This window comes from Lynx rufus, unplaced genomic scaffold (genome assembly GCF_022079265.1).
Source record: "Lynx rufus isolate CCGP_SWC_20201006 ecotype Redwood Valley unplaced genomic scaffold, mLynRuf1.p SCAF_43, whole genome shotgun sequence".
NCBI lineage: Eukaryota > Metazoa > Chordata > Mammalia > Carnivora > Felidae > Lynx > Lynx rufus.
The window spans coordinates 282,094-293,350 of NW_025814860.1; the positions used below are offsets into that span (position 1 = coordinate 282,094).

Here is an 11,257-nt window from a genome sequence, read left to right on the forward strand (position 1 = left end):
GGCGAGCTGCCCTGCGGTCGCCAATGAGCTGCGGCCTTACGTCCAGCGCCGGCTCTGGGCTCCTCCGCAGCGTTTCCGCAGTGAACGCTCCTCTCCGAATGCCGGTTGGCTCCCTTCCAGCCAATCACCGGGGAGCCTCGGACTCAATAGCCAATGGCCGCCCGCCTCGCAGTGCCGGGCCGCGACGGTTGGCGCTGAGTTCCCGCAGCCCGCGGGAGGCGGGGGCGGATTGGCGCAGGTGGCGTCCAATGGGCGGCGCGCGCGAGGAGCGGGGCCAATGAGCGCGCCGGGGGCGGGGCGGGAGCTGCGGCGGGCGGCTGCAAGGAGCGGCCGGTGGCGGCGGCGGCGGGCGGCCGGTGGCGGCGGCGGGCGGCCATGGCGGCGGTGGCGGAGGCCGGCGGTGACGACGCCCGCTGCGTGCGGCTGAGCGCCGAGCGGGCCCAGGCGCTGCTGGCCGACGTGGACACGCTGCTGTTCGACTGCGACGGCGTGCTGTGGCGCGGCGAGACGGCCGTGCCCGGCGCGCCCGAGGCCCTGTCGGCGCTGCGGGCCAGCGGCAAGCGCCTCGGCTTCATCACCAACAACAGCAGCAAGACCCGCGAGGCCTACGCCGAGAAGCTGCGGCGCCTGGGCTTCGGCGGCCCGGCGGGGCCCGGCGCCGGCCTCGAGGTCTTCGGCACGGCCTACTGCACCGCGCTCTACCTGCGCCAGCGCCTGGCGGGCGCACCGGCCCCTAAGGCCTACGTGCTGGGCAGCGAGGCCCTGGCCGCCGAGCTGAAGGCCGTGGGCGTCTCCTGCGTGGGCGTGGGGCCCGAGCCGCTGCTGGGCGACAGCCCCGGGGCCTGGCTGGACGCGCCGCTCGATCCGGATGTGCGCGCGGTCGTGGTGGGCTTCGACCCGCACTTCAGCTACATGAAGCTCACCAAGGCGGTGCGCTACCTGCAGCAGCCCGGCTGCCTGCTCGTAGGCACCAACATGGACAACCGGCTCCCGCTCGAGAACGGCCGCTTCATCGCGGGTCCGTGCGGGGCGGGGGCGGCGGGAGGCTCAGGGCGGGCCGCCGGCCGCTCCTGTCCTCTGACCCCGGGTGCTCTCCTCCCCTCCCTCTCCGCCCCGCAGGTACCGGCTGTCTGGTCCGAGCCGTGGAGATGGCCGCCCAGCGCCAGGCCGACATCATAGGGAAACCCAGCCGCTTCATCTTCGACTGCGTGTCCCAGGAGTACGGCATCGACCCAGAGCGCACCGTCATGGTGGGAGATCGCCTGGACACAGACATCCTCCTGGGCGTCACCTGTGGTCTGAAGACCATCCTGACCCTCACCGGCGTTTCCACGCTAGGGGACGTGAAGAGTAATCAGGAAAGTGACTGCATGTCTAAGAAGAAAATGGTTCCTGACTTCTATGTTGACAGCATAGCTGACCTTTTGCCCGCCCTTCAAGGTTAAAGACTTAGTGTCTTTAATCTCCAGAATAAAACAAATTGAAAACCACTTACCCAAATTAATAGGTGGGGCTTAAGCATCCGCTCAGCTAGGTGGCTTCAGAGAGTATACTTGGAGTTAAGTAAAGGCGCTAGTTGTTAACCTTGTAAGTAAACGTTTGGGGGGCGATGTTGTTTACAGATGCTTATATTTGAAGATGCACTTTTAAACCTGGAGGGCGTTGTGGGGGTCCTGGGCATCCGGTGCCATTGACAAGGGCAGGCTTAATCTGTCCAGGATTCGGGTCACCTCAGGGTGGTTACCCAACCTGCTCATGGGACTGAAGCCGGTCTAGGATGTTCCATGTTTTATTGAAAATTTTATTCAGGGATTGGGCCTCCTATACAGGGTAAAGGGGAGGACGGTCCGGTTATTTTGACTGTTGTGAGGAACTTGTACAAAGAGCCCCAGGGCCTGTCTGTGTGGTCGTCCGCGGATGATCCTGCTCCGGGATCCCGGCTCCTCACCTGCAGGGTGGGAGTGGAGGACAGGGTATGTCCCTGTCCCTGGGCCGCAGGGTGCTGACCTCACCACCACTGCCCCACGCTTCCTTAAAAACCACTCTGATGTCACAATCAAGTGTCTGTTCCGCTTCGGATACCCAGGGCTGCCACACCTCATATGTGGTCACGGAGTTCTGGCAACTGCGTCCTGCTAAGCCTCGGTTTTTTCAAGTGTGCGTTTAAATCCAGCTGACTTGAACTGAGCAAAGCGTTGGCCGAGCAGCCGAGAGGGTGTGGATGCCTTTGCTGAACTCTGGGCAGCTGTGCAGAGAGCTCAGAGAAGTGTTGGTACCAAAAATTATTTTTTTACAGTTTTGAACAACTTTTGTCAAACGGTGGAATTGAATCTTAAGTGTGTTAATTAATAGCTGTGCTCTGTCTTGTAGGGAAAAATCCCCTGGAGAAGTCTCCGTGCCCCGCAGCCAGCAGCACGGCTAAAGGCATGTGCTGGCCAAGGAATGCCTGTCGCCCTGGGCGCCCTGTGGGGGAGGGGAGGGGGGGAGGAAGGAGGTGTCCCCAAGAACAGGAAATCCTTTTACAAGGCATCCGATGTCTTCCTGTCCTCCCGCACCCTGTCGGGGTGGGGGTGAGGTGCCAGTGGTCCACGAGGCCACTCATGTCGGCTCTGGAGCCCCTTGTGGGAGGCCAGCGGAAGGACTGGCTGGGTCCAGCTGCTAGCCAAGGGTTCTTGGCAGTGGGCCCTGGCCTTTTCTGCCTCTTCCCTAAGTTGCTGACCTGATAAGCAGGCTGTCCAGCCGTACTTGTAGGGCAGGGCCTGGGAAGCTGTTCCTTTTGGCCGACTCCTTCCTGGTGCCTCTCCCTGTATCCCACTGGCATTTGCCCCCAGTTTCTCTCCTAGCCCCAGAGCCGCTCCTTCACTGAATCTCTTAAGTTCTCATAGCAATAAAGGGTGTCCCAAGCCTGCAGCTCTTCCCGGGGCCGGGGTGGGGTGTCGGGTTTGAACTCTGCGGCGGGGCAGCACGAGGGCGGCCAGCACCTGTGAGGTTGGTGGTGCTGACGTTGGCTCTGCGAGGTCGGCTCAAGGTGGGTCTGGATATTGAGCAGGCCTGTCAGGGCGTTGTCACCCACACCAGGAGCACGCGGCAGGTGCGGCAGCCGGCAACGCTTCCGCCGGGCAGCGGCCCGGGAGCCCAAGTGCGCCGCATCTCTCTCCCTGTTGCACTGTGTGAACCCAAATCTGTATTAAACTCTCAAACCTGCGCTGACTCTGGCGTTCTTTGCCCGTGTTTTGACAGCAGCCCTCGTGCAGAGGCTGCAGCAGCCTCGCCCAGTGTGGGTGTGGGGGGCTCCAAGGAGGACGTGTTCTGGGATCGCAGTTCCAGAGCCGGGGTGCCGACCACCAGGACGTCACCGCATCCCAGGCCCGTTACAGAGGGGCGGGTGAGTGGGTTCCGGGGAATTAGGAAAAAGGCACAGAGGAAAGCCACAGGCAAGGACCACAGGGTGTGAAGCTTGTTGGGAGCACACATCCTGTGAGCTGCCGGTGCCTGGCCTGTCACAACCCGCGTCCTGAAGAAGCTGGAGGTGCAGGCTGGGAGCAGGGCCTCAGAGGAAACCACCCCGGGCAGGGCCGGGCCGGCAGTGCAGGGGCTCCAGTAGGCTGCCTGGACCCATCCTGGTCTCACACCTGCGTGCTACGTCTGAGGAATCGGGAAGCGGCTGGGGGGACATGGGATCGAAGGACGCAGGCAGCGCGAACTCCCTTACCGGTCATTCATGAAACGCATTTATTGATGGTTTGCCACGAGCCAGGCCCCAGGAATCCAGAAGTAACAGTAAAGAGACTGGAACAGCCTCTTTAGAAAACTTAAGCCCGTCCCCAAGCAGACTCTGTAAAGTCGTTCTGCCTGGGCCGCCCTCGGTGCCGATCAGTGGGACCTGGTTTCCCGGACAGCCATGCACTTCCAGTCTCCAGTTAGCACAGGCCAGGTGTCCAAGAGCCAGGCACAGTGACAAGCGCCCCACCCCCACTTCAAGGATGGGGGCTGTCCTGACTCCGACCCTGATATCAGGTAGCTGGGCTGGCGGGAAGCAAGGGGGGCAGGAGAGGAGGGGGCCGGGATGGTTGCTGGCTCATCACTGTACCGAGGTTTCCCCAGCTGACTGCAAGGGGCAGCAGACAATCAGCGCATTGTCACCAGGGCCGCGGCATGGAGCAGACGGGCTGCTGCGAGGAGAGCCCCGGGCCCGGCCAGGTGAGTGCCTCCAAACACCTGGTGCCCTCTCCAGGGACAGAGACCCAGGGCTTGACCTGGGCAGGGGACAGGAGCGCAAGTGCCCACCTCCCACCCCTCGCCTTCCCGAACCAGCCTGCTCCCCGGTCTCTGCTCTAGGCCCCACAGACTGCGATGTGCCCCCGGGTGAAGGCCAAGCCCTGGAAGACCCCCGGCCTGCTCCTGCTGCTGCTGGCACTGGCCGCTGCGGGGGCCGTGGCTGGAGGGCTTCTTGGCTTCGCTCACAGCCCTCCCAAGGTGAGCTCCTCCTCAGGACCCAGCCAGGGACACAGACACTGGGAGGTGGGGGGGAGGACAGCACATCCCAGCCTTCCAGTGGAGCCAGGGCCCTGAGCAGAGGCAGGAGGCCCAGGCGGGTGGAGGGGTCAGAAACCTCACAGGGAGAACTGGGGGCGTGTCGGGGGCCGCCCCGGCCTACCCAGCTGAGCTCTGGCTTCCTGATGTCAGCCTCTGCTGCAGATGCTCCGTCTGACCCTCCCGGGCCCCAGGGCACCCCGGTCCAACCAAACCACCCAGGTGGATGCGGCCCGGAACGTGGCGACCATCCGGGTGACCCCAGCTCAGAGCAACCACAGCTGGGCGGTGCTGTTCGATGGGCAGAGCGTGAGTGGGCTGGGGGTGTGGTCAGCACCCACGGATGTACAGGTGGCCCTGCCTCACCCGCCTGCCTCCCCAGGGCTGCGTCTGTTACCGCCCCTCAGAACACCGAGCCTGCTTCCTCCGCCCGATGGAACCCCGAGATCGCGAGACCCTAGAGCTGCTGGTGAACAGCTCACAGGTAAGCAGCCCCGTGCGGCCCGTGCGGCCAGGCTCCCGGGGCCAGGGGACAAAGGGTCCTGTGTACAGCCCGGCCCTGCAACGGGCCGGAGCTCTGGTTTCAGGGAACAGAAGCCCTGTCTTCCCTTGGCCGAGGCTGCTGACAAGAGCTGAGGGTGGTGCCGGCACCGGGCCAGCGTGTCCAGGGGACAGGCCCTGCCCCAAGCAGGGCAGGTGCAGGTGCCCCAGTGCCATGGCCCACCAGAGTCTTCTCCGCAGGCCCGAGGGTCTCACGGCCTCAGCCAGGACACCCACTACGTCCAGGAGCTGCTGGCAGTGCTTGGGGACCGTGAGGTGGACCCCGCCCAGGTGGGGGAGTCGGTGCGGCACCTTTGCACGAAAACGCCCATTTACTGGGCCCGTCGAGCAGAGGGTAAGTTGGGGCTGTGCTGAGAGGCCCGGGCTCCTGCACGACAGTCTGGAGAGAAGGGTGAGGAGCCCCCTGGGGCTCAAGCAGGCCCCTTCCCCCAGGACCCCGGAGGCAGCGGCTGGTCTACCTGTGCATCGACATCTGCTTCCCCAGCAACATCTGCGTGTCGGTCTGCTTTTATTACCTCCCAGACTGAGTTCGGAGCCCGGCCCGGCCCACAGGCCAGCCAGCTGGCCGTCCCCGCCATCAGTCGCAAGGAAGGTGGCTGCCGGCGGAGCTAATAAACCCTGCACCTGGCCGTAACGGTGTTCTTTGTGGCTTCAGAACACAGAACGGGCAGGCGGTGGAGGGAACACTGGCTTGGGACGGGACACCAGCCTCGGATCCCCTAAGTCATGTGGCTCTGGAATTTCTGAAACGAGGGTAGGCTGGCTGAGGTCGGCTGCCTGTCACATCCACATAAGCAACTGGAAGCTGAGAGGATCCCAGGCCATACCGGCCTGGCCCCTGGAAGCCGGCCGAGGGGACCAGGGTAGCCAGGCAGGGCCAGCTGGCCTGGGCTGGTGGAGGTTCCCTCTGAGCCGGGCATCTGAACAGACGTATTCAGCAGGCGCTGCCTGGGCAGCTGCCTGCGGCTCCGAGGGGGCCCAGGTTAGCCCAGCACGCTGTCGTTGAAGGCCAAGCAGACCACAGCTTTCTGATGGCCCCCGTACTCTCTCTTGATCTCTCCTGTCTCCACGCACCAGAGCCGGGCCAGGTTGTCAGAGGAGGCTGCGGGGAGGGCGTAAGCAGTGGCTCAGCACGCAGCCCCAGGGCAGGAGTGCGGGGGGCTGGCGGGGATGGGGACGGACAGGCCGGGTACACCGGGCTCACCGGTGACGATGTACTGAGAGTCCCCCGAGAAGGCGCAGCCCCACATCCAGCCTCGGGATGACTCTCCCGGGTTGCTGCTCCTGATGCTGAGCTCTGTCATCAGGGAGAAGTTGGACGTCCTCCAGATCTTGCACGTCTGGTCAGCCGAGCAGGTGGCAAGGAGCCTAGGGAGGGGCGTGAGTGCGGCGGGGGTGTCATCAGCAGTCACTCCCACCCTGCACCCCTCCGCCGTCCACGAGGCAGGCCCCGACCCATCAGGCCCCCTGAGCCCGCACACACGTGGAGTCAGGGCTGAAGCGGCACTGCAGGGCGTAGCGGGTGTGTGCAGGGATCTTGGTCTTGGGGATGAGCTGTGTCACCTCGTCGCCAATGCCCCCAGTCAGATTCCAGACGTAGCAGTTCCCCTGCAAGCAGGCGGGGAGTCATGGGAAGCCCGGAGCCTTCCATCTGACGCACAGGGAAGGCTGCCCTGGCAGCTGGACCCAGACCCAGGGGCTGCCACCCAACACGCAGAGATCTGGGGGCCCGGGACGTGTGGCCGGCACCTCTGGTCCTGCCCGCACAGACTGCCCGGCAAGCTGAGAGCGAGAGGCCGCGCCTGGCCTTCGTGAGTGCTGCTGGCCAATGGGAGTGTGAAGAATGAGAAGGGAGTCGGGCCCCTCAGACAGTGGGGACAGAAGGAGGGCGGTCTGGGGGACACCATGGGACAGCTGATCTGTTGAGATGTAAGGACATTACAGGGAGAAGATGAGGCCAGACGGGGCATCGGGGCTAAACCCCAGCGTCCCAAGGCCAGGGTGAAGAGCCAGGTCACCTAGGGGTCTGTGCAGGGAATGGAGCCCTCGGGCAGCGGAGAGAGAGTGGCACAGGGGTGGAGGGTATCAGTGAGGGCGGAGGGAGGACACAGAGCGGCCGCAGCCGATGTGCGGGCACACAAGCCAAACTGGGACCAGGAGGAGACGGGGAGGAGAGGGAAGTGGAATCGAGAGGCTCTGGAGGTGGAGGTGACAGCCGCTAGATGAGCCATGGTAGGAGCGAGAGGGGGCGTCAGGATCGACACCCGGGTTTCTGGCTTTGGTGGCTGGGTTGGAGCCCAGGGTGGGGGGAGCAGGCCTGCGGGGGGTGGGGGAGTGTGAGGGAACATCTGGGGAATAAGCCACGCGGAGGAGGGAGGAGGATAAGGGGCCGGGTGGAGCTGGCCTCCCCCGCGTGCTCACACCCAGGACTCACGGTGCTGTTGACGGCTGCCATGTAGCTGGCATCGGGGTCAATGTGGGCAGACGTGATGGAGACCTCAGGCTCGGGTATCAGCTGCTCGTTGTGGTCGGTCTTCAAGTCCCAGATGTGGATGGCGCCGCTCTGGTCACCCACGATGAGCTCCGCCTGGGGTGCAGGGGAGGTGAGGGAGGGCGGGAGTCTCCCGCCCTCCTGCACACCTCGGTGCCCGGCCCCGTGCGCACCCCTCACCTGGTTGGGGTGCAGGCACACGCAGTTAATGGGTGCGTTCACCTGGAAGATCCGCTGACACTGTAGGTTGCGGGACCTTTGGGGCGGGGCACACGCTGTAGTGGGTGCGATCAGCGCCCCACAACGTGCTCTCTGCATTCGGCACCCCCAGGGGCGGCCCCTGGCCTCAAGGTGGCACTTGACGCAGTTCGTGCTCCAGAGCTCTCTACGGTGTCAGGCTGAGGCCGGGCTCGTCTTTGTGTGGCTTCACCCCTGCGCTACCCTGCTTTTGTCACTGCCCTCAATAAATCACCCGCTCGGGAAAGCCCACCTCAGCCTCTGCTTGGAGGGCCCCGCCCCGAGACGGTCTCCTGGCTGGCCCCCAGCCCCACACAACCAGCAGCAGGCCCCTCCTACCCACGGCCCCACACCTGAGGTCCCAGATCCGAGCGGTGCAGTCCTCCCCACCCGTGTACATCCACCGACCGTCCTCATGGAAGCCCACAGACGCGATGTTCTTGTTGACCCCGTCGTAGCTGATGATGGGGTTGGGGTTGTTGGAGCTGAGATCATACATGCGAATGTGCTGGTAACCTAGGGGCACAGGGTAAACTGAAGAGTGGCTGTGCCTGGAGAGGCTCGGCAGAGATGGAGGGTCGGGGTCGAGGGTACAGGTACCTGCAGCCGCGATCATGCTGCGGTCAGGCGTGATCTCCAGTGCGTTCACCTGCTAGGGTCTGTTAAGGAGCGTGACGAACGGAGCCCTGGAGCCAGAACCCTCGAGGCCTCCACCGTCCGGCTGGGCTGCTGCATCCTTCCCACCCCAGGCACCCGTCCTTTGCCTAAGCTGGCACCCCCACCAGGCGTCCTTCCCCGAGTGGAGGATACAGAGTCCTGATGCTGCACCGTGCGGGTACAGATCCCACTGTGGGCCTGCCAGAAGCGCACCGTGTGGTCATAGCCCGCAGTGGCCAAGATGACCGGGTCACTGCCCACCGTGCCCGGGGACGTGTTCATGGTGTGGAAGAAGGCTTGGGTCTGCACTGGACCCGACTTCTGAAAAGTAGGGGTCAAAGGTCAGAACATCTGCACCAGAGAGGGAGGTGCGGTATTTAGGGAACACCCTCTGGGTCCACTGGGTGCTGAGAGACAGGCATTATCACTCTCATTTTAGAGATGAGAAAACAGGCTTAGAGGTTCAGAGAACGCGTGACAACCTACGGACAGCTCCCAGCTCCAAGGCACGTGCTCCGTTCCGCGCCCCACGGACCGGGACAGGACGCCACCCCACCCGTCGCCGGCAGGGGGCGGTCACGCCCGGGGCGCCGCTCTGCCGCAGGGGCGGGCCGCGCATGCGCAAGGAAGCGGACGGGCCGGAGAGGAAAGCCGAGCCCTGCGGCTGCGCATGCGTAGCAGGCCCGCGGCTAGGCCTGATGGGAGGGGGCGCTCTCTGGCCCGACCCTCGGGTTTCCCGGTGCTTCGCCCACAGCCCTGGCTGCGTCCCGCTGGGCCACCTTCACCCAGGCTCTCTCTCCTGGCCACCCAGGAGCCGCTTTGCGGCCCTCGCCCCGCGGCCCCCGTACCTTACACGCGGCTCTGCGCTCCGCCGCGGCCCAGGACGGCGAGCGGAGCCGGAGCAAGTCGATAGAGGCCGCGGCCGAGCGTAGAGTTATCGATGGGCCTTGGGCGACACCACGAGACTTAGGCGGGGGGGGGGGAGGCGAGACCAACGCTCTGGGGCGGGGGGAGGCCCCCGTGAGGCCTGGCCTCAGCCTTCTCCCCACTGAGGCACCCCACCCTTCGGACAGCTACCCATTTTCCAGGCTTGGTCCCAAGGGGGGCTCCGCCCCACCCCCTTCCCTCCATCCCCTGCTGCCCACGCCCGTCTAGGATGCCCAAGTAAATTACAGGACGCCCAGTTAACATTTGAATTTCAGGGAAGCAACGATAATTATTTTTTTGGTATAAGTATATCCCAAATATTCCACGGGATATACTCATACTAAAAAGCTAATGATGGCCATGGGGAATGCAAATGTTTAACTGGATGTTTTGTAGTTTTATTTGCTAGGAATGGCAATCCTAGTCTGGGCTCTTTCAGTCCTCTTCAGCCCTGGCCTGACCCTCTTGTCTGCCCCCTCTGCCCAATGACCCCTCCAAAACTGGGGTCCCTCATGCTTCCTGTTCTATTTAGCACACCCACACTCCATGCACTGTGGCCTCATCCTCTTAAATGGAAAAACAAAAATCCCACGGTTTCTTCCCACCACACTTAAAAACACAGCAACACACCTCCCCTCCTTCCTCTGGCTCCACATCCCCCCACCATGCCGCTGGGCCCTGGGTCCCAGGAACCTTCCCCCCAGTTCCTTCCCCACCTTCCTCCTTCCCCTGGGCTTGCTTTCTCCCTCTGTCCGCTCCAGATGCCACGTGCTCCATCCTGCCAGGGTGGACAACAGCAGAAGAACTTGACATCGTTCTGAGGGAGAGAGAGAGAATCCCAAGCAGACTCTGCACCATCAGCACAGTGCCTGACACAGGGCTCGATCCCACGAGCCAGACCGTGAGATCACGACCTGAGGCAAAATCAAGAGTCAGCGCTTAACCCACTGAGCCACCCAGCCGCCTCTGGGCGTGTTTTTGTTTTAATTGTTTTCACACACTATGAAATTAACCTTTTTTTTTTTTTTAAGTTTTATTTAGTGGGGAGACTGGGTGGCTCAGTGGGTTAAGCGTCCAACTCTTGATTTTGGCTCAGGTTATGATTTCACAGTTTGTGAGTTCAAGCCCAAATCAGGTTCTGTGCTGACAGTGCAGAGCCTGCTTGGGATTCTCTTTACCCCCCTCTCTCTCTCTGTTCCTACCCTGCTCGCGCGCACGCTCTCTCTCTCTCTCAAAATAAATACATAAACTCAAAAACATTTTTTTAAGTTTTATTTGTTTATTTTTTAGCGATCTCTACACCCAACATGGAGCTTGAACTCACAAACCCTGACTGAGATCAAGAGTCACATTCTCGGGGCGCCTGGGTGGCGCAGTCGGTTAAGCGTCCGACTTCAGCCAGGTCACGATCTCGCGGTCCGTGAGTTCGAGCCCCGCGTCAGGCTCTGGGCTGATGGCTCAGAGCCTGGAGCCTGTTTCCGATTCTGTGTCTCCCTCTCTCTCTGCCCCTCCCCCGTTCATGCTCTGTCTCTCTGTCCCCCAAAAAATAAATAAACGTTGAAAAAAAAATTAAAAAAAAAAAAAAAAGAGTCACATTCTCTTCCCACTGAACCAGCCAGGTGCTCCTGAAATTGACCATTTTTAGAGGGAACAATTTAATGGCTCTTAATACATTTACGGTGCTGTGCAATCACTACCTCTGTTTAGTTTCAGAACATTTTCATCACCCCAGAGGAAAACCCTGTACCTCCGTGCCCTCTCTCCCCCTTACCCCTCCCCACTCAACCCCCAGCCCCTGGCAACCGCCAGCCTACTTTCTGTCTCTATGGATTCGCCTGTTCCGGAAATTGC

General features: G+C 62.4%; 3 protein-coding genes across 3 annotated transcripts; 2 read left to right on the forward strand and 1 right to left on the reverse strand.

Moving 5' to 3' along the window:
- The first annotated feature begins 365 nt into the window (after positions 1–365).
- PGP (phosphoglycolate phosphatase) lies at positions 366–3,210 on the forward strand. The gene is made up of 2 exons (XM_047097948.1): positions 366–1,018; positions 1,120–3,210. Exons 1-2 carry the CDS (start codon positions 376–378, stop codon positions 1,443–1,445), a joined length of 969 nt encoding a protein of 322 aa, XP_046953904.1. The 5' UTR covers positions 366–375; the 3' UTR covers positions 1,446–3,210.
- Positions 3,211–3,309: 99 nt separating this feature from the next.
- Positions 3,310–5,728, forward strand: BRICD5 (BRICHOS domain containing 5). The gene is made up of 6 exons (XM_047097949.1): positions 3,310–4,200; positions 4,339–4,476; positions 4,687–4,842; positions 4,916–5,017; positions 5,275–5,428; positions 5,527–5,728. Exons 1-6 carry the CDS (start codon positions 4,156–4,158, stop codon positions 5,619–5,621), a joined length of 690 nt encoding a protein of 229 aa, XP_046953905.1. The 5' UTR covers positions 3,310–4,155; the 3' UTR covers positions 5,622–5,728.
- MLST8 (MTOR associated protein, LST8 homolog) lies at positions 3,709–9,371 on the reverse strand. The gene is made up of 9 exons (XM_047097946.1): positions 9,328–9,371; positions 8,633–8,800; positions 8,423–8,474; positions 8,176–8,338; positions 7,766–7,841; positions 7,529–7,681; positions 6,578–6,702; positions 6,299–6,462; positions 3,709–6,196 (listed from the first exon to the last, which is right to left on the reverse strand). Exons 2-9 carry the CDS (start codon positions 8,759–8,761, stop codon positions 6,078–6,080), a joined length of 981 nt encoding a protein of 326 aa, XP_046953902.1. The 5' UTR covers positions 8,762–8,800; positions 9,328–9,371; the 3' UTR covers positions 3,709–6,077.
- Between the last annotated feature and the right edge of the window lie 1,886 nt (positions 9,372–11,257).

What these genes read in the sequence shown, in the direction of transcription:
- MLST8 (XM_047097946.1), bottom strand. Translation starts at nt 8,761, where the DNA reads ATGAACACGTCCCCGGGCACGGTGGGCAGTGACCCGGTCATCTTGGCC. An exon ending in CAGCATGATCGCGGCTGCAG is followed by an intron (nt 8,339 to 8,422) that starts GTACCTGTACCC and finishes CTGTGCCCCTAG; the next exon opens with GTTACCAGCACATTCGCATG. An exon ending in TGGCAGCCGTCAACAGCACC is followed by an intron (nt 6,703 to 7,528) that starts GTGAGTCCTGGG and finishes GCCTGCTTGCAG; the next exon opens with GGGAACTGCTACGTCTGGAA.
- PGP (XM_047097948.1), top strand. Translation starts at nt 376, where the DNA reads ATGGCGGCGGTGGCGGAGGCCGGCGGTGACGACGCCCGCTGCGTGCGG. An exon ending in GAACGGCCGCTTCATCGCGG is followed by an intron (nt 1,019 to 1,119) that starts GTCCGTGCGGGG and finishes TCCGCCCCGCAG; the next exon opens with GTACCGGCTGTCTGGTCCGA.
- BRICD5 (XM_047097949.1), top strand. Translation starts at nt 4,156, where the DNA reads ATGGAGCAGACGGGCTGCTGCGAGGAGAGCCCCGGGCCCGGCCAG. An exon ending in TCGCTCACAGCCCTCCCAAG is followed by an intron (nt 4,477 to 4,686) that starts GTGAGCTCCTCC and finishes TCCTGATGTCAG; the next exon opens with CCTCTGCTGCAGATGCTCCG. An exon ending in TGCTGTTCGATGGGCAGAGC is followed by an intron (nt 4,843 to 4,915) that starts GTGAGTGGGCTG and finishes CTGCCTCCCCAG; the next exon opens with GGCTGCGTCTGTTACCGCCC.